Source organism: Chelonia mydas, chromosome 17, assembly GCF_015237465.2.
Source record: "Chelonia mydas isolate rCheMyd1 chromosome 17, rCheMyd1.pri.v2, whole genome shotgun sequence".
NCBI classification, from domain to species: domain Eukaryota; kingdom Metazoa; phylum Chordata; order Testudines; family Cheloniidae; genus Chelonia; species Chelonia mydas.
The window spans coordinates 2,461,511-2,487,053 of record NC_051257.2 but is presented as its reverse complement, the minus strand read 5'-3'; the positions used below and the strand labels follow the sequence as shown (position 1 = coordinate 2,487,053).

General features: G+C 47.7%; 1 protein-coding gene across 5 annotated transcripts in view; it reads left to right on the top strand.

Annotated features, from left to right (window-relative positions):
- SSH2 (slingshot protein phosphatase 2) overlaps nt 1-25,543 on the top strand; it is a 140,386-nt gene that overhangs the window by 42,270 nt on the left and 72,573 nt on the right. For 4 of the 5 annotated variants that reach the window (XM_043530826.1, XM_037880850.2, XM_043530824.1 and 1 more), the window contains exon 2: nt 13,550-13,593. In XM_043530826.1, the coding sequence (XP_043386761.1) occupies nt 13,550-13,593 (44 nt within the window). Of the gene's footprint in view, nt 1-4,810; nt 4,894-13,549; nt 13,594-25,543 lie in introns of those variants that run through there. The other variant, XM_043530828.1, reaches the window with a different exon arrangement.

Here is a 25,543-nt window from a genome sequence, read left to right as displayed (position 1 = left end):
ACGAGAATGAAGTCAGTGTGCAGTTTGATCCTCTGGCTGCCCACTTTCTGTGGTTAAAACATCCTCCTTGGTATCGAACAACTCCTGAGCAAAGCGCAAGCATGGAACTCAAAATTGTGATGTTCAGAAATTCAAGCTAGAGTTAATTCATGTGCAACCTTGGGTCTCTCAAAAGATTCAGCCCAGGATTTCAAGTCTGTCCTTGTTTCTTTGTACCAGTCTGTTGTTGCTGGCACCCGGGCCTTGCTGTAAACACAGCATATGTGGGGTTTATGTTTAAGAGTGTGTTTTTTTTAAAATTTGTCACGTAGCTCTGCAGTGGAGGGACATGCGTATGGTGGTTTTGAACTGAATCTGTCTGAATTTTGTTTGCTCCCAGTATGTGATTTTTAAGCTCACAGTTCATAGGACCAGGCTCCATAACAGGGCATCTTATGCACAGTTTGTCACTGGCGCTATTGGGCTTCAGTTGGTACTTGTCGTGCATTCCTTGTGCAGCTCAAACTCCCTTGGACTTCGGGAGTCTGTGCAGTGAATATATTATCTCCATGTGACTTCTGTGACTGAGGGCAGTTGCCAGTATTAATCTGGTCGGGTCCACAGGCAGAGAAGGAGCTTCGTGATCAGGTGCTAGGCAAGGGATTGTTCGTTATGCTGATGCGCTCAGTGCTGTCCGAAGAGCACCTGTACCAAAGAGCTTGCAATGTATGAGACGGCTGTCGCAAAGACACAGATGTACTGGGAGACCGGAAAATGCTCTCCCTCATGCTCATGGACAGCATTTGCATGGATTAGCGATTGGATTAATACTTGGGTGCATAGCCCCTGATCTGACTAGACCAGCTGCCTTCTTCCCCACAAAGATCTGGCCCAGCTGAGAGGTTTTCAGTGTAATTTGGGTATATGCACAGGGCTCTACCCAAGGAAGAGTAGGTAGAGTGAGCACACCTTTACTTCAACAGCTTAGCAACGATCAGATCTATAGCGAAGGATGTCTTCAGTTCCTACTCTCATGAGCCCATTCAGTTCATTTCCTGATGCTACTCAATAGCTGGGAATGAAAGTTTACTCTAAAGCAATCCTGCCTCATGAGGTGTGGAGGCTTTGAGTAGTAGCAGAACAAAGTCAAATGATCCATGATGGTGATCAGACCCCTCGTAAAGGTTAATCCTGCAAGGTAACTGGCCTTGGCAGTATGCTAACCACCTTGGACCGTCTCCTCTGTGTTGGGCTAGTTACTGCTGTTGGCAGCTCACTCCTGTATCGGCGAGTTTGTTGCCATCTTTCATGGGCTCAAAGCACGTTTTGGCCTGGGGGAAGGCTGGAAAGCTTTGTGTTTTAAAAATACAGATACCACTGTATGCTCGTGTCTCTGAGCGGGATTAGGTCTTGTGCTCCCTGTCAAAGGAGGACTTTTTATTTCTTAAAGGGAGGGGCATTGTCAGCTTGAGGTCTAGGCATTTAAAATAGCTTGATGCCCTACATCCACACCTGAGTCCACCTGCTGACTGGGGATTTGCAACCACACTTCACTATTTTATATTTTCTTCATCCCGCTGCTTGTGTGAAAGATCCCTGCAAACAAAGGAAGAAACTGATTTATATAGGGGAAACCATGAAAATGAGCTGGCTACAAAGATGCCAAATCAAGGCAACTGAGCTGGGGAAAATGGAAATCTCCCACCCCCACCACCCGTAATCTCCTTCCATGAAAAGACAGCTGGTGCAAATTGTCATCTCTGTAGAAGTCAATGGACTGGTCACACTAGCTGAGAATTTCATCCACGGTTGCAAAGGCGCTGGAGTTGGTGTTGCAATTGACCATAGATGACTACCAATGCAAAGCTTTCTCTCTGGAGCTTGGTGTCCTTTGGAGTATCAAGGCTGACTGCTCTGTGGTTAGAGGAAAAGCCTACATTAGTGACTTCAGCAGGGTTGAACTAGTGTACGTGAAGGCACACCTGGCATCCTTACAAGTTGTGGCTAGGAGTCATTGCATTCATGGCATAGGAGAGCCTCTGCTCTAGAGAGAGAGTCTAGACACAAGTTAGAATGACAGTTTGTCTGAATTGCCAGCCTCTTGGCCACGTAGGTTGTTCTAAAGGCTTTTTGGTTTAGTCAGTGTATTAAAGTTCCCTGGAGAAAGTCAGTGGTGGGGGTTGTTTTGGGTGGAGGGTGGTGAAGGGCAGATCTGAAGTTGGCTAAATGTACTGTCACACTAGGCTCTTGTGTTCCCAGCCCCTGTTCAGAGAGGGAAGAGAAGATAAGTAAATGCACCAGGCTTGCAGCCGATGGAATTTGTAGGTGTATTTTTGCATTTCATTTATAAATTGATCTAGCATCTTCCATTAAAATGTCCAGCTACAGCAGTCTGACTGCAAACTAATGCTGGTGATCTTTTAAATGCCATTCAAAGTGGGGCTTTCTGAGTGTGTACAGTCATGGGAGCAGATTTCATTTCTTTTTGTTAACAGGAATCTTTTCTAAGGAAGATGCTGCTAGCTGTTATGATGGAAGAGAACATTTCCTCTGTTTTTTTTAATCCTTTTAAATTATTTATTTTTTTTTATTTTTATGTATGTATTAATTACAGTTTTACGGTAAAAAGCTCACTCCTGGTACAGATCCAGTTTGGTGATGTAGCCTGGCTATGGGAAACTCTGCCATGCATGTTAGACTACAGCTGCATCTTCAAACTGAGGGTGGAATGCATAAAATGTAGTGGTCTATTAATACCACTGCTTCACACTGGCAAATTGAGAGATTAACTCATCTGCTTGTTTTGATAGAGGGCCGTTCTTGATAGTAGTTTAGCAGCTGGCATTTCACTTTGCAAAGGATGTAAGCAGCAGTTGAGGCATGTTTCCTACAAGTTTCTGACACATGCTTCAGCAATATAACCAAACAGGTATGCTAAAGTGAGTTTATTTTAGGGTTCAAACAAATAGGTGGCAAGAAGCCTCACTAATGTACCATGGCTAATGAAAGTAGTAAATGTTAGCTACCGTAGTTTGGGAAGGAGTTGGTGGAAATCATACATCTTACCAACAAATGTGTGTGCCAGGGAACTCAGACATGTTAGATGCCAGCTTGTTTGTCTGCATGTGAATTTCAGAATGCAGATGAGCACTGTTTTTTATTGCCACATGGAGATAAGAAAAGTTTCATAGGGACAGGAGACTGGCTTATGTGACATGGAGAGAGTGCCATTGTATAAGCCTGACGAATGCTAAATAATGTCTCTGTTGTCCCTCGCCCTTTTAATGACTGTGCCAGAAGATCAAAGTAAAAACTGGGTTTGTGTTTTGCATATTCTGTTCCGCATAGCCTGAAAGGTGCAAAGAGTGAAAGTTACATCTTTCATTTTAAGCTGTCGTTAATATTGCAGCCTCGTTAGAGCCATGGCTCTCCTTTTGTTTCCCCTGAGCCCCCTGTTTCTGCCATTTCTCTGGCCAAGGAAGACAGGGCATGACTCCCTTTGGAGCTTGTCAAGGCTGCTTCTAAACCAGTAGGAGTTGTACATTGGTACAAGGGGCTGGCTTGAGAATGGAACAATCAGCCCCTAGGAGCCTCTACATAGCGCTAACCACAAGCTACTGGCCAGGCACCCAGCGCTGTGTTTTGGCTGTAGTGTACAGGCCGCAGGGAGTGGAAAACACTTGAGAGCTTGTATTCCAGGGAGGCACGCAAGATGCTTCAGTGTTGGTGGCTGTCAGCTCAACAGACGCCCCACTGTACGCATCTCCGAATGGCCTTTGTACCGCCGTTGGAAAACCAGCTTAAACAGATTCTAGGTAGTCTCTTTAGCTGGCTGCACTGCAGCAATACTTCCCACGCTTTGGGAACGCACTGAGAAGTGGCAACAGGATCTTCCAAAACGCTCTCTAGTTAAAAGTAACTCGCATGTGGGAGATGCATCTTCCTTCATCTCCCGTAGGGGAGAGTCACTCCTGAACTTGTAGTGTTTGTCCATGCCGTGTCTCTCCTGCCCTCTAGTGGAGAATTTATATTAAATTGTAGTTCCAGGTTTAGAGCAGCCCCTCGTCTTTACAGTATGTTTAGTGATCTTACTGCTTTGCGGTCATAGAAAAATACACGTGAATGATTACAGCCTAGCTCAGGAAATAGTGCAATAACCAGATATGCAGCGTGTCAGGTGATGGTCCGAGCTCATGGTGGAGGAGAAATTCCATGGCAGAATAAGGGAGTGTTTTGAAGTGGAAGACCGTTAAGCATAACAGGAGTAGCCCATAAGGTGGCACCAAGAGGAGGCTGCAAAGGGGGTAGTCAGAAGGGAAGCTTGGGAAGCGTGAAGCAGGTAAGAGAAGCTGTGCTGGAGTTGCAAAGAGCCTCCAATAGGAGACAGAAAAGATTGAACTTGATGTGGAAAGTCAGTGAAAGAGTCACAGGGTGAGAGAGGAAAAAGTGTTTTGGGGAGCAGGATCCTGAAGAAGCTGGAAGGACGGAAGTAAGATGAGATGCTCCCATAAAGCTGATATGGGGTGGGGCGTGCATACCTAGACAGATGCATGAGATGCCAACTGGCTGGAGGGGAGAGGGTAGCAGACCGATGGACAGGAATCTTGGTAGTGAAGACAGAAAGGGAAGACGGATGTTGCCATAAATCCTAAAGGTTAAAGATGAGTTTTCAGATGTCTCGGGCTGGATAGCAGAGTGCAGGTAGCACTATTTGATCTTAGAGACTGACCAGAATCGCATGTGTCCATAGTCCAGTTTAATATGACCGTAAGTGGCTACGCTCTGAACTCCTGACACTAAAATGTGCTGCATTTATGTCTAGAATGTTTAGATCTCATCAAGTCTTCAGCGGTGACAGATGGCAACTGATGGGGTCCTGTCTATCCGCCTCCATGTTTTCAGAGAGCTCATGAGGTTTGAATTCCATGTGGAGCCAAGATAATTGAAATGGTCTACATGCTTCAGGGCATCCCCTCTGTTTGTTTATTTTGCTGAGGGGACACGGTGCTTGCTAGTTGCCATGGCTGGGGTTTTTTTGGATGTGCAGCTGGCCACTTGCTGTAATGATGTTGCTTGCTGTACGTTCCAGACCGAAAACAGCATTGTCTGCATAGCTTAGATTACTGAGTGAGGTTGTGCAGACCTGAAGTGCTTCTCTCCACCACTTCACCTTATCCTGGGCTTGAAGAATGCATTTGACTAGAGAACAAACCCTTTTGAGCTCTTGGCTCACGCATAATGGCTGCTATTCACTTTGTTGACTGCTGTTATTAGACAGGCTAGTAAGTCCCCTTCCTGGGGACTTCCAACAATATGGAGTGTTGGCCACGTATCTTGTGACCTGGCAGAATCCAACTGGTTCTAAGGATAGTGGGTGCAGATCTACAGTGGATAGCCTTTTCAAAGTGCTTGAGTGACCTGCGTGCTTTTGAGAATTTTTTTACCCTGCCTGACAGCAGATTAACTTGGACACAGGAAGACACAATCTGATTGCAAAGTTGACAATGGGTTCCCCATTCCTCATGTGCCAATCTGTCCGTTTTTAGGAGGTGGGATATCTACCTCTTTCAAGTCACTTGACTTGCACCAGTTAGCTACACTCCACTTTGGTGTTTCCCTTTAAAGGAAATTTGTTCGTAAGGAGATAATTGCACATACACTTAGGACTTCATAGCTAAACCAGGAAAGGCATCTAGTCCTGAGACTGCCAGTCACTTGATTATTCTAGATTTGACCTCACTGGTAGATGGCTGATGAGGGGCTGTTACAAACGCTTGTTGTTGAAAGCTCCCAGTGATGGTGAGGGCCGTGTTGTGCTAAGCGCTGTGCAGGCGCCTAGGAAAACAAAGCCCCTGTCACCTAGAGCTTTCAGTGTAGCCAGCACGGAATGGCACCACATCCTGGCCAGCTGCATGCGGTGCTCTTGACAAGTTGCTGGGAAGCTCAGGCTAAAAGCCTGGTGTCTTCAGCTACCTGGGATGCCGGTTGCAAGTACAGCTGTGGCCAGCATGGTGTGCAACAGCCTGGCCTGTGCCATCCCTGTGAATGCCCACATAATGGCAACCAGCTTCAGGCTCCTGCCGTCACGCGGCCTATCGGAGCTGCGGCTTGCAGCATCCAGCCACTTTGAGCCAGTCCCTGCCTGCGGCTGGCTGAACATTGTATCACTTCATTGCAGGAGGGAGGGCTTGGAAAGCTGCTCGGCCGATGCTCTCCCTGCGCGGTTGTACCTGTTTGACAGTGTTAATATTTGCATCACGTTCTCTCCTGATGATGGAGTGGGTTGGGGTTTTCAGTTAGGAGAGGAGTGCCGGCATGTCTGTCTCACGCTGCTGGAGTGACACTGCTAATTCTGAGGCCTGCGGTGTGGAAGGTAGCCCTGCTGGCTTCCCCTCAGCATGTGTAGCCTGCAGCTTTAGCTCCAATTTGTTGCCATAGGTGTCTGTTTTTGCTATTTGTCTCCTTGTTTACTAGGCATTAACTGGAGTCTGAGCCTGAGAGGCGCTGAGCACCTGTGCTCCTGGAACTCTGCTAGCAAGCACCTCCCAGGATCAGACTCTCGGATAGCAGAGATGCAAATATTTCTGCTGGCCGTTCCGCATCTGTATCTTGCATTTGTATAAAGAAAGGCCTTGAGCTTTGCACATAATAACGAATGGGACCCAAATAATGCTGCACTGATGGCTTTCTTGAGCTGTGCCTCTCATTCTGTGAAGTTACAGGAAACCGAATCTGGTTATACAATTCCCTGGTGGTGAAATGTAACATTTCCATTCCACCCTTCTTGAGCCTGTGACTTAAGAATTGCAGGTCTGAATCTTTCTGCAAATTCCGCAAGTGCTGCTGGCTGTTTCAAAACTCCTTGCTCTCCTGCCCCTGAGCAGCAGGTCTGCACCTACCCTCTGGTGGGGCTGGACGGGAGGGTCAGCAGACATAATGGCTGGTGGTTCTGCTGATCCGGACCCAATCCACAATCTTATTTCTTACTCTTCTGCTACCTCATGATAGGTCCTAGCCAAACCATTGCATATTTGTCTCCACCTGTACGCCTTGCAGGTGGCAGCTGAATGGGTTGGTAGGGATGGGTGCAAGAGCATTTTCAAAGCCATAGCAGATGAAAGATGTAGAAGGAAAGCGAGGCTTTGCCAGCTATGGAACTATCCTAGGTCTCTGTATCGGGTTCACTGGCAAGCAGCATACAGAGTCTTTGGGATTCAGATATACTCCCCACGTGCGGCAGGTGCGGTCACTAGGAATTGTGGTGATAGAACATTTTTGGAGCCATTCTAACAAAGGTATCTAGGTGTAATGCAATGCTGCAGGGGAAAGCCTAGCATGGGCGCTTTCTGATTGTTCACTCTAGCTGTGCAAAAGTTGGTCCCTTTCTGCTGATAGCCTTCTTCCCACCCCATAAGCTCCTCTGTGGATGCTCCTTTACAAGTGCTAGATACCTCTTCCTCCTCCACAGAAATGTAACCACTCTGGGGTGGAATGGAACAGCTGTTATGACAGTAGACTGGAACACTACACACCAGTCTAACAGGGAGGAAGAATCCAGGATCTAATTAAAAATCCATGGTAGAATGACGTAAATGTCTGCACTGGGGTTTGGTCAGTATATCCTGCTAGTGCTCAGCCCCTGGAGAACAAAGCTGTGGGACCTTCAGTGCTTGGAGGACTGTGGCTTTTACCTCTTGCCTGAAAGATAGCAAAAACACTCCATAGCACTGCACTGGGGCAGTGCTGGCTTAAAAGTAAGAGGAGCCACTTATTCAATTGCCAACTGTCACGGAGTCCAATGGCGATGCTCTGGAACTGCTCCCCATGAAGCCAGTCAGGACTCTGGGGCGGTCGCCTTCCGGTGAGCAGCCTGTCTGCAGGACACACAGCTCACACGGCTTCCCCCTTCCTGGGTCTGACCTCGGAGCATTCAGCCTCCTCTGCCCCTCCGTGTGCTTCCCACAGCGAGTCCGCTCAGGCAGGGCTCCTGGGGAAGCCAGAGGGTCCTGCACCCCAACTTCGCAGTCAGACGTGACTCTCAGCCAGCCAGTACAACAGAGGTTTATTAGATGACAGGAACATGGTCTAAAACAGAGCTTGCAGGTGCAGAGAACAGGACCCCTCAGCTGGGTCCATTTTGGGGGGCAGTGAGCCAGACAACCACGTCTGCACTTCACTCCATGTCCCAGCCAGCCCCAAACTGAAACTCCCTCCAGCCCCTCCTCCTCTGGGCTTTGTCCCTTTCCCGGGCCAGGAGGTCACCTGATTCCTTTGTTCTCCAACCCTTTAGCTCTCACCTGGCAGGGGGGAAGGGCCCAGGCCATCAGTTGCCAGGAAACAGGGTGTCGGCCATTCTCTGTGTCCAGACCCCTGCACACACCTGCCCTCTAGGGCTCTGCAATGATCATACACCCTTACCCCACCCCCTAGACACTTAAGAACTTCATAGGGGAACTGAGTCACCCCCACACTATTCAGAGGAAACATTAAGAACAGTCCCACTTCGTCACATCTCTCCCCCCTTCGAGATCGAACTGAGCGGGGTCACTTTAGCCAGTGACCTGGGGAAGTTCGAAGCCACCAACGTTCCCATGGATGCCCCAGCATCTCTCCCATTCCTTGGTAGGAGTTACACCAGGCCCTTCCAGTTTCACACCCTCCCTTAGGTCGGGGGTGGTCGACAGCACTCACAGGCCGCACGTGGGAAGGTTTATGCGGCCCGTGCCCTTTGGCCACCCCAAAACCCCAGGGGGTCAAACTGGGATTGGGTCTTCTCCCCATCAAGCTGGCCAAACACAGCCACTTGGTTATAGGACGGTTTAACTTTAACAGCTTTCACTTCATCTGAGACCTTCTCAAGGCTCTCCACACTGGATCTTTCAACAGGAAATTTCTGGCTGTTAGGAACTGAAACTGTCTTGATTAAATCACTTTCACACCCTTCAGTGGCAGTAAACTGCTTGCAAAGACTCCATGAGGATTCCTTTCCCTAGGGCTTTTCTATGCAACAATTCACCCCTCACAGAAATTCTGCCCTTACCCTCTTTACCTAGGGCTTACTCTAGAGGAACACTTTCCTGAGCAACAACAGACCCTTTCTGGGTCTCCCTTACATCCAGAATTACCTCTGGCCCATCCGGCGGATTCCTACACAATCCCCTTTCAGGCAAACTGACAGACTTCCTAGAGAAAAGGTCAGAAGCATTCTCCTTCCCTTTGCCACACACAAGTTCAGGAATCTTTTCCTTCTTGCTACAGGTTTCCACACCCTCAGTAGGTAACACAATCACACACCTTCATGCTCTCCTTGTGCCCTGGCTAGGATCTCACCCTGATTAGCCAGAGTTGCGACACCCTTTCCCAACAAAACACTGGCAACAGGCAAAATACAAGCACCAGAATTGTCTGGGCTCTGGGATTTTACATAGACACTAACTGGATGCGACCTAGTTACAGGGCCATTCTCCTGAGCAGACCCAAACTTAGGACCCTTCCCTTCCTGGGCTTTAGCTGAATCCAGAACCAACTCTGAGACAACTGCACTACCCTCATCCATCACAGGCTGAAAGGCCCCTTCTGTCTGCTCCACAGACCAAGAAGAGCCGGACACACTTTCTCCTTTCCTAGACACACAGCTTGGGATCTCATTCCCCTTGTCCCAGCACACAAGGCTGGTCACAGACAACTGCTTGGAGATCAGGGTAGCTCCCTCCATAGGCAAGTCAATAGCCCTGACAGACACAGGCACGTTTCCTTCCCTGTCCCAATTCTCCACCCAGCTAACAGGTAAGGTCCAGGGACACTCATCTGCCACTCTCCTCGCCTTCCCACCCTGCTGACTAGACACAGCCATCAGCTCACAAGGCTGCCTAGGCTCATCCAGACTTTCCTTACCAACACCTTGCCACTCCCCACAGATCCCCTGCCCTGCCTGTGTCTCCCCCCACTCAGCTGGGGTCTTATCTTCCCCCTTGCTCAGCACTGCCCTTGCTGTCCCAGTGAGGGTAGGCAGCGAGCTCGCTGCTTTCCTCACAGCATCAGAGCCAGCGTGAGCCCCTTCTCCAGTGTGCAAGGGCGCAGGGAGCATCTCTCTGTCCCACCCAGCCCCAGGGGTCTGGTTACAGGCAGGCAGGTAGCCTGAGCCTAGCCGCTCCTCCCTGCTGCCAGCCAGGTCATCTGCATTTTCACTGACCATTTCCCTCTCCACCGATTGGTTCCCTGGATTCAAATTCAAACCCTTGGCAGTTACAGGAGCAGGGTCTGGATCCTGTCCCAAAGAGACACAGTCGCCCCACAACAGGGTCTCGCAGCCGATATCCCGGAGAACCCCAACAACCAGCCAGCCTGACCCCTCCTGGGTCTGCACAGGGATCTGGGCAGTAGGCAGGGCGAGGGGCTTCATCCCTGGGACCCTTACCCAGCTCACACAGCCCCTCAGCATCTGAGGCTGCACCACCCAGGGCCTGACAACAGTTCTCTCTGTCCCAGGGTCTCGCCACCCCAGGAATGTCTCCCCATTGACCATCACCTTCCGCTCCCCCTGGGGGTCCGAGGGGCCCGACCCCAGGAAACTCCACACAGACATATAGGTTGGGACCAGGAGTGGGAGCCCGTCCACCTCCCCATCCATCTGGCTGACGGAGTCTACGGCCTTGGGACCCAGCGAGGGAGCTAGACACCGGGGCTTTTCCGCAGGGTCCCCCTGGTTCAGATCTCCAGCCTGCTCAAAGGCAGTGAGGTGGGCATCCACATCCCCCCACTCCTTAACCAGGGGCAGCAATTTAGTCTCGAGGTTCCCTGCGGAACTGGCCCCCCGGGGTCTATCCCCACTCACCCCTGGGAGGTCCCCTAGGCCTCTCCGCTCCACCACCGCCAGTTCATGCTGCTGCTGCTTCTGCAGCTCTTTCTCGGGCTCTCGCTGTCTCTCACAGTCCTCTTGCTCTCTCGGACTCAGCTCCAACCCATGCATCTCCGATCCCCGGATGGGGAACCCGATCGTGAAGACCCTCGTCTGGTCGGGGACAGGAGTCTTGGCGATGCCTGGCTACCACTCCAGCTGCTCCCAGATCCTGCGATAGCCCCATTTGGGTCAGGAATCTGTTCCTAGAGCGGTCATCCTCCTCCAGCTGCACGATTAACTGTGCCTTGGTGAACTTTCCAATGCTCAACCCTCGCTTTCTGCACAGGGTTACAATGTCCTTCTTAAGGAAACAGTGACAGGCCATCACTCCACTCTTCCCACGTTGTTGTGGACTCACAAGCCTGTGTGCTCTCAGCTCCCCACGGTTTCCAGGAAGAACCCCAAGTATGCCAGCCCTTCTCGAGGTCACCACCTCTTTGCCAGGGTCGAGCCGCAGACTCCTCCGCCCCTTGGACTGCTCGCTGCAATCCCCAGGGGAACCCTGTTACTGCAAAAGTCCTTCTCTCTCCCAGGGCCAAGCCGCAGGCTCCTCCACCCCTGAGCCTGCTCACTGCAGTCCCCAGGGGGACCCCATTACTGCACAGTCCTTCTCGCTGGTCACACACTCCCAGGGGTTTACCGCCCCCTGAAACCGCTCCTCTCTGAGCCTTCAGCACGCCTGGTCCTCGTCAATCCCCCTTCGTTTTACTGCTCCCCAGTCACTTACTGCAGGAAGCGCCATCCACGGGGTGCAGTACATCCCACCGCTGCCACCAGTTGTCACGGAGTCCAATGGCGATGCTCTGGAACTGCTCCCCATGAAGCCAGTCAGGACTCTGGGGCGGTCGCCTTCCGGTGAGCAGCCTGTCTGCAGGACACACAGCTCACACGGCTTCCCCCTTCCTGGGTCTGACCTCGGAGCATTCAGCCTCCTCTGCCCCTCCGTGTGCTTCCCACAGCGAGTCCGCTCAGGCAGGGCTCCTGGGGAAGCCAGAGGGTCCTGCACCCCAACTTCGCAGTCAGACGTGACTCTCAGCCAGCCAGTACAACAGAGGTTTATTAGATGACAGGAACATGGTCTAAAACAGAGCTTGCAGGTGCAGAGAACAGGACCCCTCAGCTGGGTCCATTTTGGGGGGCAGTGAGCCAGACAACCACGTCTGCACTTCACTCCATGTCCCAGCCAGCCCCAAACTGAAACTCCCTCCAGCCCCTCCTCCTCTGGGCTTTGTCCCTTTCCCGGGCCAGGAGGTCACCTGATTCCTTTGTTCTCCAACCCTTTAGCTCTCACCTGGCAGGGGGGAAGGGCCCAGGCCATCAGTTGCCAGGAAACAGGGTGTCGGTCATTCTCTGTGTCCAGACTCCTGCACACACCTGCCCTCTAGGGCTCTGCAATGATCATACACCCTTACCCCACCCCCTAGATACTTAAGAACTTCATAGGGGAACTGAGTCACCCCCACACTATTCAGAGGAAACATTAAGAACAGTCCCACTTCGTCACACCAACACCGCTACCTACAGCACCTGTATGCTCTTTGGAGGTCTCCCTCCCAAATAACGGAAGGTGTGACCCTGCTTGGAATTGGACATGGAAAAATTGTTCTCCTTAACCTCTGAGGACAGGACAAGAAGCAACAGGCTTAAATTGCAGCAAAGGTGGTTTAGGTTGGACATGAGGGAAAAACTCTCAGGATAGTTAAGCCCTGGAAAAAATTGCCTAGGGAGGTTGTGGAATCTGTCATTGTCTGACCTGTTCTTAAAAATCTCCAAACACCTGTCAGGGATGGTCTAGTTATTACATAGTCCTGCCCTGAGTGTAGGGGACCGGACTAGGTGACCTATTGAAGTCCCTTCCAGTCCTATGCTTCTGTGAGTCAGTACAATCACAGCCTAAAACCCCCAAGTGACCTGGGCATAAACTTGAAAGAATAGCGTTGCCCGTATCTCCTGTTGCCAGGTGCTGAGCTTTGGTTTCCTTGAAGGCCTTTCTGTGCCAATTTAGAATGTTGCTTGTACTTTAAAATGCTTCCCAGCCACCACGGAACTACATCGGCCAAACTTGATTTTATTATTTTCACTGATAAAGCAAATTCTACACCCCTCCCCCAGTCCTGCCTGCGAATGTCCATTTAAATCTGCTATGAAGTGGAATTCATCACGTTGAGATTATAGAAAGTCCTAATAAAATTCCACAGCATGTTAGAAATTATGCCGATTAATTTTGCATCAGAAGCCGCGTACTGTGTCAAATTTTCACTTTCTAGTTAGTCTGCACTTACCCAGCCCCATTTTGGGTTCACTTTTTTGCTCTTTTTTGATTCTGAGCTTCTCACTGTCAGACACTGGGATTTCCCCCTCCCCCCCCCCCCCCCCCCCCCCCCGGAGCAACATAAGTGCTTGACTGTTGGTGCTGTTTGGCTGGCAGAGATCATTGGAAGGCCATGCAGCAGCATGTTAAAGTCTGCAGTTGAAAAATGATTCTCATGTGTTTATTTAAAGGCTTTCAGAAAGTAAGTGCATATGCAGCAGCAGAAAGATGTACAGGGGTAATAAAAAAGAAACCCCCCACCTACAGACACCGCCCAAGCTAGTGAAGTGCAATGGTCTGAAGTTTATGAATGGGTTAGTATTTTAACTGGTCCTGTTTTTTCTCCTCTGTGCATGCAGGAGGCGGACAGTGGGGAGGAAGAGTGCCGGTCCCAGCCCAGAAGGTAAGAGTGTCACTTAGCGGTTGCAGCAGTAGTGAAGGATGGTTTCCATGGTGACTGCAGCGCAGGTCTCTTCCCCTGCTCCCACAGCCCCTTCCCATTTTCTAGCTCTTGCTAGTCCAACACAGCTGGATCATCTTGACCTTTCTTGGAAGCTAATGTCCACTAACCCCAGCCTAGACAGCGTCTCCAGCAAAGGGAGAGGAAATGGCTCTGTGGCGGGTCAAAAGGGTACAGCAAGGCTTCCTGGGAGGGAAGAATCCATGCCTCTGGGGAGGGGTGCTTTGGCCACTACTACATGGGGAACAGGTGGGAAGAGCCTGTGCAGCTGTGGGCGAAGCGTCCATTGCCAAGTCCTGTGATGCTGAGCACCTCCAGCTCCCAGGTGTGGCAGTTGCTCAGGTCCCCAGGATTGGCCCATCACCCATGACACGGGGATACTGAGAGCTTCAGGGCGCAGTGGCCTTGCTCCATTGGCCGTGGCCCTCTGGTAAAAACCTGAGCCACAGCCACTCCGTCCCTCTTACTAATGTTGGGTGAGATCAGGTTAATCTGTTTACGGGACAGCATCACAGATTCTGACTTCATCCTCCCGTTAGCACCCTTCAGTTCTCCTACTCCTTCACCTCCAGATATTCCTGCAACGTCTCCTGGCAGCTGATCAACTGTCCCCAAAGCTGAAGCGACTGGGTTACTTCATGCCTGTAAGCCCAGCCATCATGTACACTACTGATTTATTTAGGAAGTTCTCACAAGTTTACAACTCTTGCCATGTAGACATGGAGGACAACAGTCATTACAACAGGGAGTGTTTGTTTAGAAAGACAGACAGTACTGTAATCAGATCTCTCCCTTTAATCCCTGTAATATGGGATCACTGACTACCCATGACATGCTGTTTTCCATGATTTTATTAAATTGAGTGAAATCAGATTACACGTTTAACGAACTGGGCATGTCTTTCAAATGTTAATATTCAAAAGGTTGGACAGGTGTGCTAGCTTTTTTTGCCAGTGAGTGTACTTTGAGTGTTGAATACATGGTAATGAGGTATCAAAGAATCTTTTTGTCCTCTGCCTATTTCACTGGGTATGTACGTGGCGAGTGTTCCTCTTGCGCACATATGTCCTCATACCTACCCAGGCATTGTCCTCTGCTCCTGTCCGAGAATAGTGTGAGAGCCAAAGGAGCTGTAATCCCAAAATAATCCAAAGAAGAAGAACGGGAAGTCTGTATTAATTGCTGTAAATACCAAGTCCAGTCATGTCAAACAGAAAACTGTATCTGCTATCAAACTCTTACCTAAACAAAACCAGCTCACCAGAGCTAAGCACGTTACTCGGGTTATGAGCTGGTGACCTCTCGGACTTGTCAAGACTTAACAATGGTAACTTTTCCACAACTTCAAAACTTTCAGCTGTTTTTACTCTGAAAATTGGATCATTTCAATGAGAGCTACTTTGAAAATAGCTGCTGCCTTTAACTAGGTGACTTGTCCAATGGCAACAGAACTGTCTCACTGAAATGTTCTCTCTGTCGGATCTCTCCTTTGTGTTTGCAATTCTCTACATAAAAATCTAAGGAAGGAGGTACAATGATTCTTTCTGGCTGTTGTGATCCTATCTTGTTTGTTATGAGGTCCACAATTCCATGGTATTGAGGTCTTTGCTCTGCATGGCCTTGGAGGCGGACCACATGGGTCAGTCGGGCAAGGGAGATATGGTTCCACCTCTGAGAGACCACCAGCTTTTGGCTGCCTCTTCAGCTGCAGGCAGGTAGAGCTGGGTGGCTTTTTCCCCTGTAGACCACCAGCTCCTGGAGTCGGGCACCTACATGAGACTCTCTAGTCTCATTAAGAAGTCTATAGCTTTGGTGACTGTGGAGAAAAGTCTGAAAACATGAAGCCTGAAGGCTCAAAAGCCTAACATAAATAACAAACCCAATTTATTTATTAAAATCTCATGGCTCTTTGGAACCTCACTTATGCACTTGGGCTTGGCAGGAGTGTGGGATTTTTTGTCAGCTCAGTTGCTGTGGCCTAGTTAGGGGCTTCTTTTTAAGTTGGGTTCAATGATCACATTTTATGCATATTTAAAATACTTCTCTAGGATAGGAAATGGCACCCCGCTGTTGACACGGTGACCTCCGCTCTGAGACTTCCTGTTGCTGGTGGTAGGGAAGCTAACGTTAGCCAAGACCCTTTCTAATGGGAAATAAGCTGCTTGGACAGACGTACTAAAGATCTGAAGCCATTTAGAAAGCTGAAATGCTGTTTCTGGGTGGCAGTAAGTAGCCTGTCGTGTCTGCAGAATGGTACTAGATGGAAGCTTTCAGTTAAAAATGGGCTGAGTTAAATCCAGCCTTAATTAGGAGCTGTACTTAGGTGTCTTTTAAAGAGTTAATTCTATTAATGGAATTTCTGAGTGCTTGTCTGAGCAGGGCCCAGTTGGTGCAGCTTTCCTGGGGATGAGGCAGAGCTGATGCAATCATTCCAACTTACCTGCCCGGGCCCTGGCTTTTATCTCTGGCTCCTCGCCTGCAGTGGGTTTGGTTTAAATAGCTCTTTCAGGAAGAACATTCCTTGCCTTGACTTCGCATGAGGTCAGGCATGATAGCACCAGTCTCGGTAGCGTCCTCTGCCCCAAGCATGCCTCAACATAGCCCACTGACTCCAGCATGAAAATGTGGGGAAATTCTACTTGAAAGCATTTTCATTACAGCAGGAAGTCCGTTTCAGGAATTAGATATTAAGTTAATCCTTTCCTACTTTAATAAATGCTATTAGGTAATTAACAGGGATTTTTTTAAACACTTAATTTTTCACCTATGCAAGGTGTAGTTTAAATATTGGGAGTAAGCACATACGGAGATGCATTTAACATCTTCATTTTCTCTGCACTGTTCAGTCCCTAAGCTTATCAGGCACGTGTGCCTTCGTCTTCCCCTCTGAGCAGGCTGGGATGCTCCCCAGGGGTACCCAGATTGTGAGGCACCTTGCTACCACCTGCCCTTAACAGGAGAAAACCCTGTCTACCTGCTGTGGTCAGCTCCCTAGCTCTACTGGCCACATCCAACACAAGCCCTGCCTTCTAGGCCTTGCACGCCCCGTTGTCACTCTGCAAGTTGGCAATAGGCAAATCTCAACCCTTGAGCCATCTGAGTGGCTCCCTGGAGCACCCAGCCCCTGCTCCACTGGACTCTCGCAGATTCGCTGCTCCCAAAGAAACAGGGCTCTGCAACTTACCAGTCCCGCCTCAGATGACCACTGTGTTTAACACACAGCACTTAGACATGTTTATAGTGAAATACGTTTATTTAACAAAGCCCAGAGATTCTGGTCATAGCAGTTAGAAGTATCGGAAACAAACGGTTCCATGCCAAATAAAAGCAGAACACACACCCTAGAGCCTAGATTTAATGAACAACATATTCTCGTGTCCTGTAGGGTATTGCTTACCCTGCGTTCTTCTAGTCCTTTACAGCCAGACTGGCTGTGGCCCTCCTTTCACGAGACAAGCACGCTGTCAGTTTGCCTCCTCGGTGAAGGATTCAGTGTGTCCTGAAGCGAATACTCACCAACAACCACATACCACACAACAGAACCACTAGCCCAGGAACCTATCCTTGCAACAAAGCCCGTTGCCAACTGTGCCCACATATCTATTCAGGGGACACCATCACAGGGCCTAACAACATCAGCCACACTATCAGAGGCTCGTTCACCTGCACATCCACCAATGTGATATATGCCATCATGTGCCAGCAATGCCCCTCTGCCATGTACATTGGTCAAACTGGACAGTCTCTACGTAAAAGAATAAATGGACACAAATCAGATGTCAAGAATTATAACATTCATAAACCAGTCGGAGAACACTTCAATCTCTCTGGCCACGCAATCACAGACATGAGGGTCGCTATCTTAAAGCAAAAAAACTTCAAATCCAGACTCCAGTGAGAAACTGCTGAATTGGAATTCATTTGCAAATTGGATACTATTAATTTGGGCTTGAATAGAGACTGGGAGTGGCTAAGTCATTATGCAAGGTAGCCTGTCTCCCCTTGTTTTTTTCCTGCAAACCCCCCCCCCCCCCCAAGACGTTCTGGTTAAACTTGGATTATTGCTGTGCACATTGTAAGATGAGCTGTTGCCAGCAGGAGAATGAGTTTGTGTGTGTGGTTTTTGGAAGGGGGGGGGAGAAAACCTGGATTAGTGCTGGAGGTGACCCACCTTGATTATCATGCGCATTATAAAGAGGGGTTTCAAAGGGGGATGGGCTGTTGCCAGCAGGAGAGTGAGTTTGTATGTGTGGGGGGGGGGGGGGGAGAAGGGTGAGAAAACCTGGATTTGTGCTGGAAATGGCTCTACTTGATGATCACTTTAGATAAGCTGTTGCCAGCGGGGGAGTGGGGTGGGAGGAAGTTTTGTTTCATGGTCTCTGTGTGTATATAATGTCTTCTGCAGCTTCCACGATATGCTATGCATCCGATGAAGTGAGCTGTAGCTCACGAAAGCTCATGCTCAAATAAACTGGTTAGTCTCTAAGGTGCCACAAGTACTCCTTTTCTTTTTACGAATACAGACTAACACGGCTGTTACTCTGAAACCTGTGAAGTGTGTCTTTGTACTCCAAGATATATCAGACCAATCCTTTGTTCTTATTCATATACAGAACACCCCCTTGCCTTTGTTTCTTCTTGTAAATTTCACAGTTCCTCTGTTCACACCTGACTCAGTATGCAAATAGTCATACAGCGCAAGGCCAATGGCCAGACAGGGAGATACATGATCCTTTCAGCCTCCAAAGTGTCACCTCTTGGTGACCTGCCTCAACTCCAAGTCCTTAAGACACTGGTCCCCAAACTTTTCAGGGTTGTGCTCCCCTTACCTCTGTCTATGTCCCACCCCCCTAGGGCCTAGGAGTGGGGCCATGGCTTGGGGCGGGAGGGCAGACATGGACAGGAGTAAGGGGGTTGAGGCTGGGGCCCCAGCTAGGGGCTGACTCCAGCTGCTGGGGTCCCAGGGCCAGGAGTGGAGCTGGGTGGCACTTCCCTCCCTGTCCCTTGTGGTGGCTGGCCCTGGCCCCAGCTGCATCCCCCTGAATGTTCCTCTGCCCTCCCCTCCCAGAGGGGCGCACCCCACAGTTAGGGGTCCTCTGCCTTAAGAGCACAATTTTCAATATAGATACGTAACTCCTAAATATTATCTGTATGTATATTTTGCAGTGACGACCAGGAGATTAGAGCAAACTCCTGTGTGGCTGCAAAGCAAATACAGTAACTCCTCACTCAACATTGTAGTTATGTTCCTGAAAAATGCAACTTTAAGTGAAACGATGTTAAACTAATCCAATTTTCCCATAAGATTTCATGTAAATGCTTCAGCTTTCAATTCGGAGACCTCACCAAGAAACAGTCATTAGTGTGAAGAGCCAATAAAGTGGCTTAAAAAACAAGCTCTAGAAGTATTGTTGGATGGTCAGCTTTCTTCTGGCCATTCTATGGAAGACAGATTGATCAGAGATGCTACAAGAACTACTTCCTTTGGCAAAGAAGCTGTGCAGCCAAAGGAAAGAATTGGGTGTCTAGAGAAACAATGGAGTGTGACTAGAGTATTGGGGTGTGCTAAAGCAAAGCCCAGCAAGACTCGTCCCTGACACTTGAATGGAGAGCTGCTGCCACCTGATAAAAGGCAGTGACGAAAGCAACTCCTCAAAAATGAGTAATTTAATGACTCTGCTGCTGAGACCTGCAAGGGGCTCCCAGATGGGTAAGATTAGGAAGCACTCTAGTTTTTAATGTTAGGAGATTATATGTAAACTGGCACCGTTTTTCATAAGCACCGTTACATTACATGCCTGGAAGAAATCCAACTCACTATGAGCTGTGGTGATAGAATTATAAAATATTTAACATCCAAAAGTCTTAAGTTAAAAGAACATTAAACGTGCAAAGTGAAGCACTTAGGAGTTTAAAAAATGCTTGAATCAATGATGTCCATGCAACCTTAATTTGACCCCCTTGTGTGTGCATTATGATACGTGATCTTTAATTATATGATCACATACCTTTTTTAAAAGGACCCCTGCCTCTTTCAGTGCACAGAATGGATGCACAGACAACCTTAATTAAGGCATTTCCTAACTGTTTAGTTTTGCCTTTGCAACCTTAACGTTCTTCTATTGTAATTTTGTGGATGTAATATATCGTCTCTAAGCAACACAACTGGTGAAATACTATCAGTTATTTAATAATTAATTGGGGACTTCCCTGGGTGTAAAATGTAAAACTCAAACTGGACAGAATTCTGGCTAAGTAGTATGGAGTCTTGCCTTTCTGTAGATATCGCAAATCTGCTATTGTGAAAACTCCAAAAAAAAAAAAAAAAAAAAAAAAAAAATTTGGTTCTAAATTGGTGCCTTGAATTTTATTCTGATTGCCTTTCAGGTGTATAGATCCCAGAAAATTTACAAAATCATTTCCTTTTGTCAGCTTTATTTACTTGACAATGGTAACCTCTGGAACTTATTACCGCAGAAATGTCAGAGGCTAACATGATCTATCTTAACAAGCTTTGAAAAAGGATTGGAAGCTTGTGGGTAATGAGAATATCTGCAGTTTTATATTTTTTGAGATTTAAAAAGTCTGATGTTTGGAACAGATCTAACCCCCCTGTGCTTCAGGGTATAAGCCAATTTCTAGCTAATGGAGGAGGAAGAAATTTCTCTTATGGGCAGACTATTCTATAATTAGGTTTCTTGGACCTTCCTTGGAAGCATCTTCCACCAGCTGTTGTTGAAGACTGGGTACTAGACTAGAGGAAACACTAGTCTGATCTGTTAGAATGATTCAGACTTTCATAGTAAAGTCTCAACCTTATTTCAGTTGGTTACCTTATCAATTTTTATGTTGGGGTTAATAATAACCGTTTCTGTTTACAGAACACAAGTGCAGGATGCTTGTCCATGTCTCTGTCCAGAATTGGTTTGAGCTGCTAGAAAACAAGGAACCTTGTTTCAGCCTTGCATTGATTTCGGATACCCCTTAAAAAAACACCTACTGAAAGCTTTTAAATAGTCAGCGTCTGAACCTGATCTCCTGAAAAAGTCCATTTAGCTTTAAATAGCTCATCTTCCACCCCCTTCCCTCGCATACATGTCTTCCGCCCACCCCCACCCCGCCCCCCAAAAAAGTGTCCAAAAATGAACCTTAATGAGCCACCATTGAAAGTGGGGACAGTGTGAGAACACCTACTTTTATGCTGCTCCTCCTGGCTTTGTAGTAGCATTGACCACACTGCCAGCAACTGCCTTCCAGTACTTTGGTCTCAATCAACAGCCAAGCTCATCTTGATTCTGAGCAGCAGAGTGCAGGAGGGAAGGGGATGGAATTAGCTGGGGAAGTTATTTTTACTCATTGGAGGATGTTACAAGTAATGGTAGGGTACACGATGTAATAGAACACTCTTAAGTGTCTGCATTCAGGATCCAGTTTTCATGTATTTGTCCTTTAAATAATGTCCTGTTTTTATGAATAGTCAGTCTGACCGTGAACTACAGATGAGGAGTCCGTGATTGCAATGCTGCTATCAGGTGTTTCACATCACACTCTTTACATGCAGCGGTGAAAAGAGAACGTTACACACAGCCCAAATCAAGGCTTTGTGAAGTAGCATTGCAGAAACAGGGGCACCATACTTCTCTCGCGCTCTGTTTGTAAGAATACCTATTCTGAGGGCACTGCTGCAATATAAACCCAGGGCTAGCTCCTGTTCAGCTTCATGAAGACTTAGTCCTTGCCCCAAGGAGCTTAGACTCTGAAAAGATAAACTAACACAGGGTAGTGGAAATGGGCACCAACACACAAGCAGGGCATGATTGCCATGCACTTGCTCTTAGTTCCATGGGAAAGAGGGTTTTTATAATCTAGACTGGCTTTATTTATATGAGGGTGTTAGTGGAGATTGTAATGGGGCAGAAGAAGGGATTGAGTTAGTCCTAAAGGTTTGATGTGTAGGATTGTGATTTGGGAAAGGTACCACCCAAGAAAAATCATCCCTGATTAGAAACAAATGTTCAGAGGATACAGGGAATGGTGTACTTGGATAACACTGTCAAGTATCGGGGTAGCCGTGTTAGTCTGTACCCACAAAAAAATAACAAGGAGGCTAGTAGCACCTTAAAGACTATCAGATTTATTTAGGCATAAGCTTTAGTGAGTAAAAACACCACTTCTTTTACCCACAAAAGCTTATGCCCAAATAAATCTGTTAGTCTTTAAGGTGCCACCGGACTCCTAGTTGTTTTTTTGGAATACACTAACAATTTAGCATAGCAGTACAAAGATTGCTGAGGGTGGGGTGATAGCCTTTCAGACTAGGTTATGTGAATGGGCTGTCTTCAGCAGAAGAGAATGTATTGTTTGGAGGAAGATGCTTTATTTGGTAACATCAAAAGGTGCATATACCATTAACTCTTCATCAGGTCTGAGAGTTAGAAATGCAGGCGGGGACACGGAAGCTCCAATTTAAACAAACAAGCAATCAAAAAACCCTTGTCCTGTGAAGTGCTGATCTGGAGAAATAATCCTTATTCATGTGGTGGTACAAAAGATGACACTCTGGCCTGATAACACCTCTAAAGTCAGCAAAGGGTGTAACTAGCAGTAACTTAGGCTTTGGTGAGGACTCAGGGCAGTTGGCACTGAGTGTTTCAGAAAGAAAGTGGTGTTCGCATTCTGCACACTGCTCCTCACTAAACCTGAGCGCCGCACACCAATGTAAGCTAGCGTACCTCCATCTGCAATTCCACTGCCGCATATAGGTGCTCTGCTGCAGCAACCTGTCTGGAAAAAGAGTATGGGAGTGTTTATCTGACTGATACGGAGGTGTTGAAACTTGCTTAACGCTTATAAAGTTCTCTGTGCTGATATGGCAGCTTTCTTCTAAAGATCTCAGCATACTACTGTTACCATTACTTCTTGTTTCTGCTTGCTTTACTAATGAGTCTCCCCTTCGTCTCTGGCTCTGTGCACACAGGTGATCGTAGACTTTGTATTGGTTTTCTTTTAATGACAACAAAAACACACCTTTATAAAGGAGAGCGCGAGAGAGGAGAGTCTGAAAGCAGAGTGTGGCCTTGTCTTGAATAAGCTGTATTGGAGGAGAAGTACCAAATGCATTATCTTCCCTTCTGCTGCTTTTAATACGAGACTTCAATACTAGAGTAGACACTGAGAAACTGGATGTTTAATGCTCGCCTTTGTCTTTATGGATGTCTGATTTGTGATTCTCCTTTCCTATACTGAAACGATTGCCCTGGGGTTATTCCTCTCCCTAAGATACATACTTTAGAAAATAAAAATGGAACTCTCAGTGGTGTTGCCTTAATGAGCAAAATGTAAACCTCAGGCTGCCTTCTCCACCTTGAAGGGAATGGGCAGGAGAGGTCTGTGCTGGAGGCATCTCTGTGAGTTTAGCTTTGGAATGCAGTTTCCAGGAGGCTTTGTCATTTTAACCAGGAAACCAGGTTTCCTTGAACATTGCTTTCAATATACCTCCTGAATTACAAATAGAAAACGCTTCCATTAGAAACAAAGTGAGCTAGAGCGGTGTTGCTGAATGGCGTGGCTTAGACTGCCTGTTAGTCCTCCACCCCGCACCACCAGCAGTAGAGTACACCCCTCAAGGTGGTAATAGGAGGGGAAGAAGACTCCAAAGTTTATAACTTGTTCAGCTCAACAAACATTAATTCCCTACAGAAACCTTCTATTTCCAGCACATCTTGCTCTTCGCAAGGGGACTGACTACAGTAGATTATCTGCAGCTGTTCTATTCCAGGCTCTGCTATGAGCCAGCTGAATAACCTTGGGAAAGTCACTTCCCTGCTCTGTGCCTCAATTTACCTGTCTATAAAATGGAGATAATGCTACTGATGTCCTTTTGTTAAGCATTTTGAAATCTGCGTTGAGAGAGCTGGGTATTATCACTGTTTCACACAATTGATAGATTTAATCCAGGACTTGTCTTGCAAAATGCTTGTGGAGCTTTTGCAGAGCCATTCAGTGTGGTTCATATATTATAGTCCCTGATCATGCTTATCTCATCAGCTGACCAGATCAAATTGGTAAGTACATTTCACTTTACAGTTATTTCTGTGGTGTTCATCACCATAGTATCCCACTCTCGTTATTTACAAAACTGTGAGTAAGAACCAGAAGTGTAAATGTTTCCTGATGTCTGAGATAGCCAGACTTAGAAATGGAATCTGTCCTAATGAGATGATACAGGATTAAATACAGTTTTGTATAGCACCTATTTCTTAATCAGCGTGCACCAGGACATCTTACTAATTACTGAGTTAAGTCCCCCTAGCTGTGTAATATAGCTGCTGTATAGACAGATAAGGACCGCTGCCACGGTGAGTCATGTGCCTTTGATTCACAATGAAGGCTTTAAATTGAATGAGTTTCCTTCCTACCCTGTCTTTCCCTCCATCCTGCGCTGCACATGGTGGTTGGCTCATGAGCACTGTGCTGCTGAAACAGTTTGGGCTTTTGTGAGGGGAAAACCTCGTCACATTTGTGGGCTTTGTTTTTAATACAGATACAGTTTGTAAACACCTGGGATGGATAGGCCTGATCACATGACTTGTCCATCCTGAGTGGTAGAATGACCACTCCAGAAGTTGTCAGGTGGGTCTCTAAACAATTGGGCTTTGCCCATTTGCGTTCTCCTGTATCTTTACCATCAGGCTTTTTCCAGATAGTCATTGATTTGTGTGTCTAATTCACTTAGACCCAGCTTCAGCCCCTGCTTATCTCTGTAAGCTGTATGGCCTCTAGGGCACAAAGCAGTGGAACAAGTCAACAAACCTTTTACCTGAGCTGAAGGTGGGAGGGAAGTGAGCTGCAGCTCAAATACTGCTGTCCTTCATGCACAGTTTGGAGTGTGATTAATACTTTGTGCAATTTAAAAAGAAATGTTAAGTTCCAATGTTGTGTTGTCAGAGAGATGCATTGCTCCTCTTCCTTCACATCACTCGCTACTCTTATCTCAAATCCAGCATGGAGAACAAGCATGCTCCTAGTGGGGAAGGACTGCATGCAGTTCTTTCTAGAAGGCTGTCAGTACCCTTCCTGAAATGTCACTGCAGAGAAAAACTTGGCTTTCTCTTACTAACAAACATGGAGAAGACAAACATGCTGCCTCTGTATCTGTCCCTGCCATGCTGATGCATGAGGTGCTGCTGCTAGACTCCAAAGCTAATCGTCTAGGCCATGGTGGTGGTTTTGATTTGAACTTGTCTTCTCACAAATGACCCAGGAAACAGATGTGTGGCAACGTAGCGATATTTCCACGCTCATGCTCAAGGTGACGGAACAAGCCGTACAGTAACTCCCCTGGCTCTGCAGAGGAGTGCATTCTGTAAAGCAGAAGCTTCAGAACTTTACTTAATTCTATCTTATGTGGAAAGAAAAATGAGTCTAGGTCCTGCGCTGCCTTATCTGTCACATCGCTGTTAACAGGCTTGGGCAGAAATTCATGCACATACCCTCCTATTGTTCAGAGGTCCCCCCAGAGACTTTTCACATGGTCTGCACAGCTGAACCACTCTCACTGTAACCTAGCATGGTGTCCACACAGACACCTTTTTGTTCTTACACTAGGCAAAGCCTGTTCATGTCTGCCCTGCCACTGCAGGCTCCCTGCAGCCGCTTCCCCCTGTGCACACTCACCACGGCACGCCTACTCATAGCACGTCTGAGTGAGTCCTGCAGGCACAGCAGAGGGGACATGAGCCTTGAGCCCCCTGCGGAAGAGCCCTACCACAGGAGCTGGCTCTAAAGCAACGGCAAGGAGTAGCAGTTTTAATTGCAAAACCCACCCGTAGAATCCCTTAGAAGTGTAAAAAAGGGTGAGGGGCTTCCAGCAGGATCCTCTTGCACTAAGCAC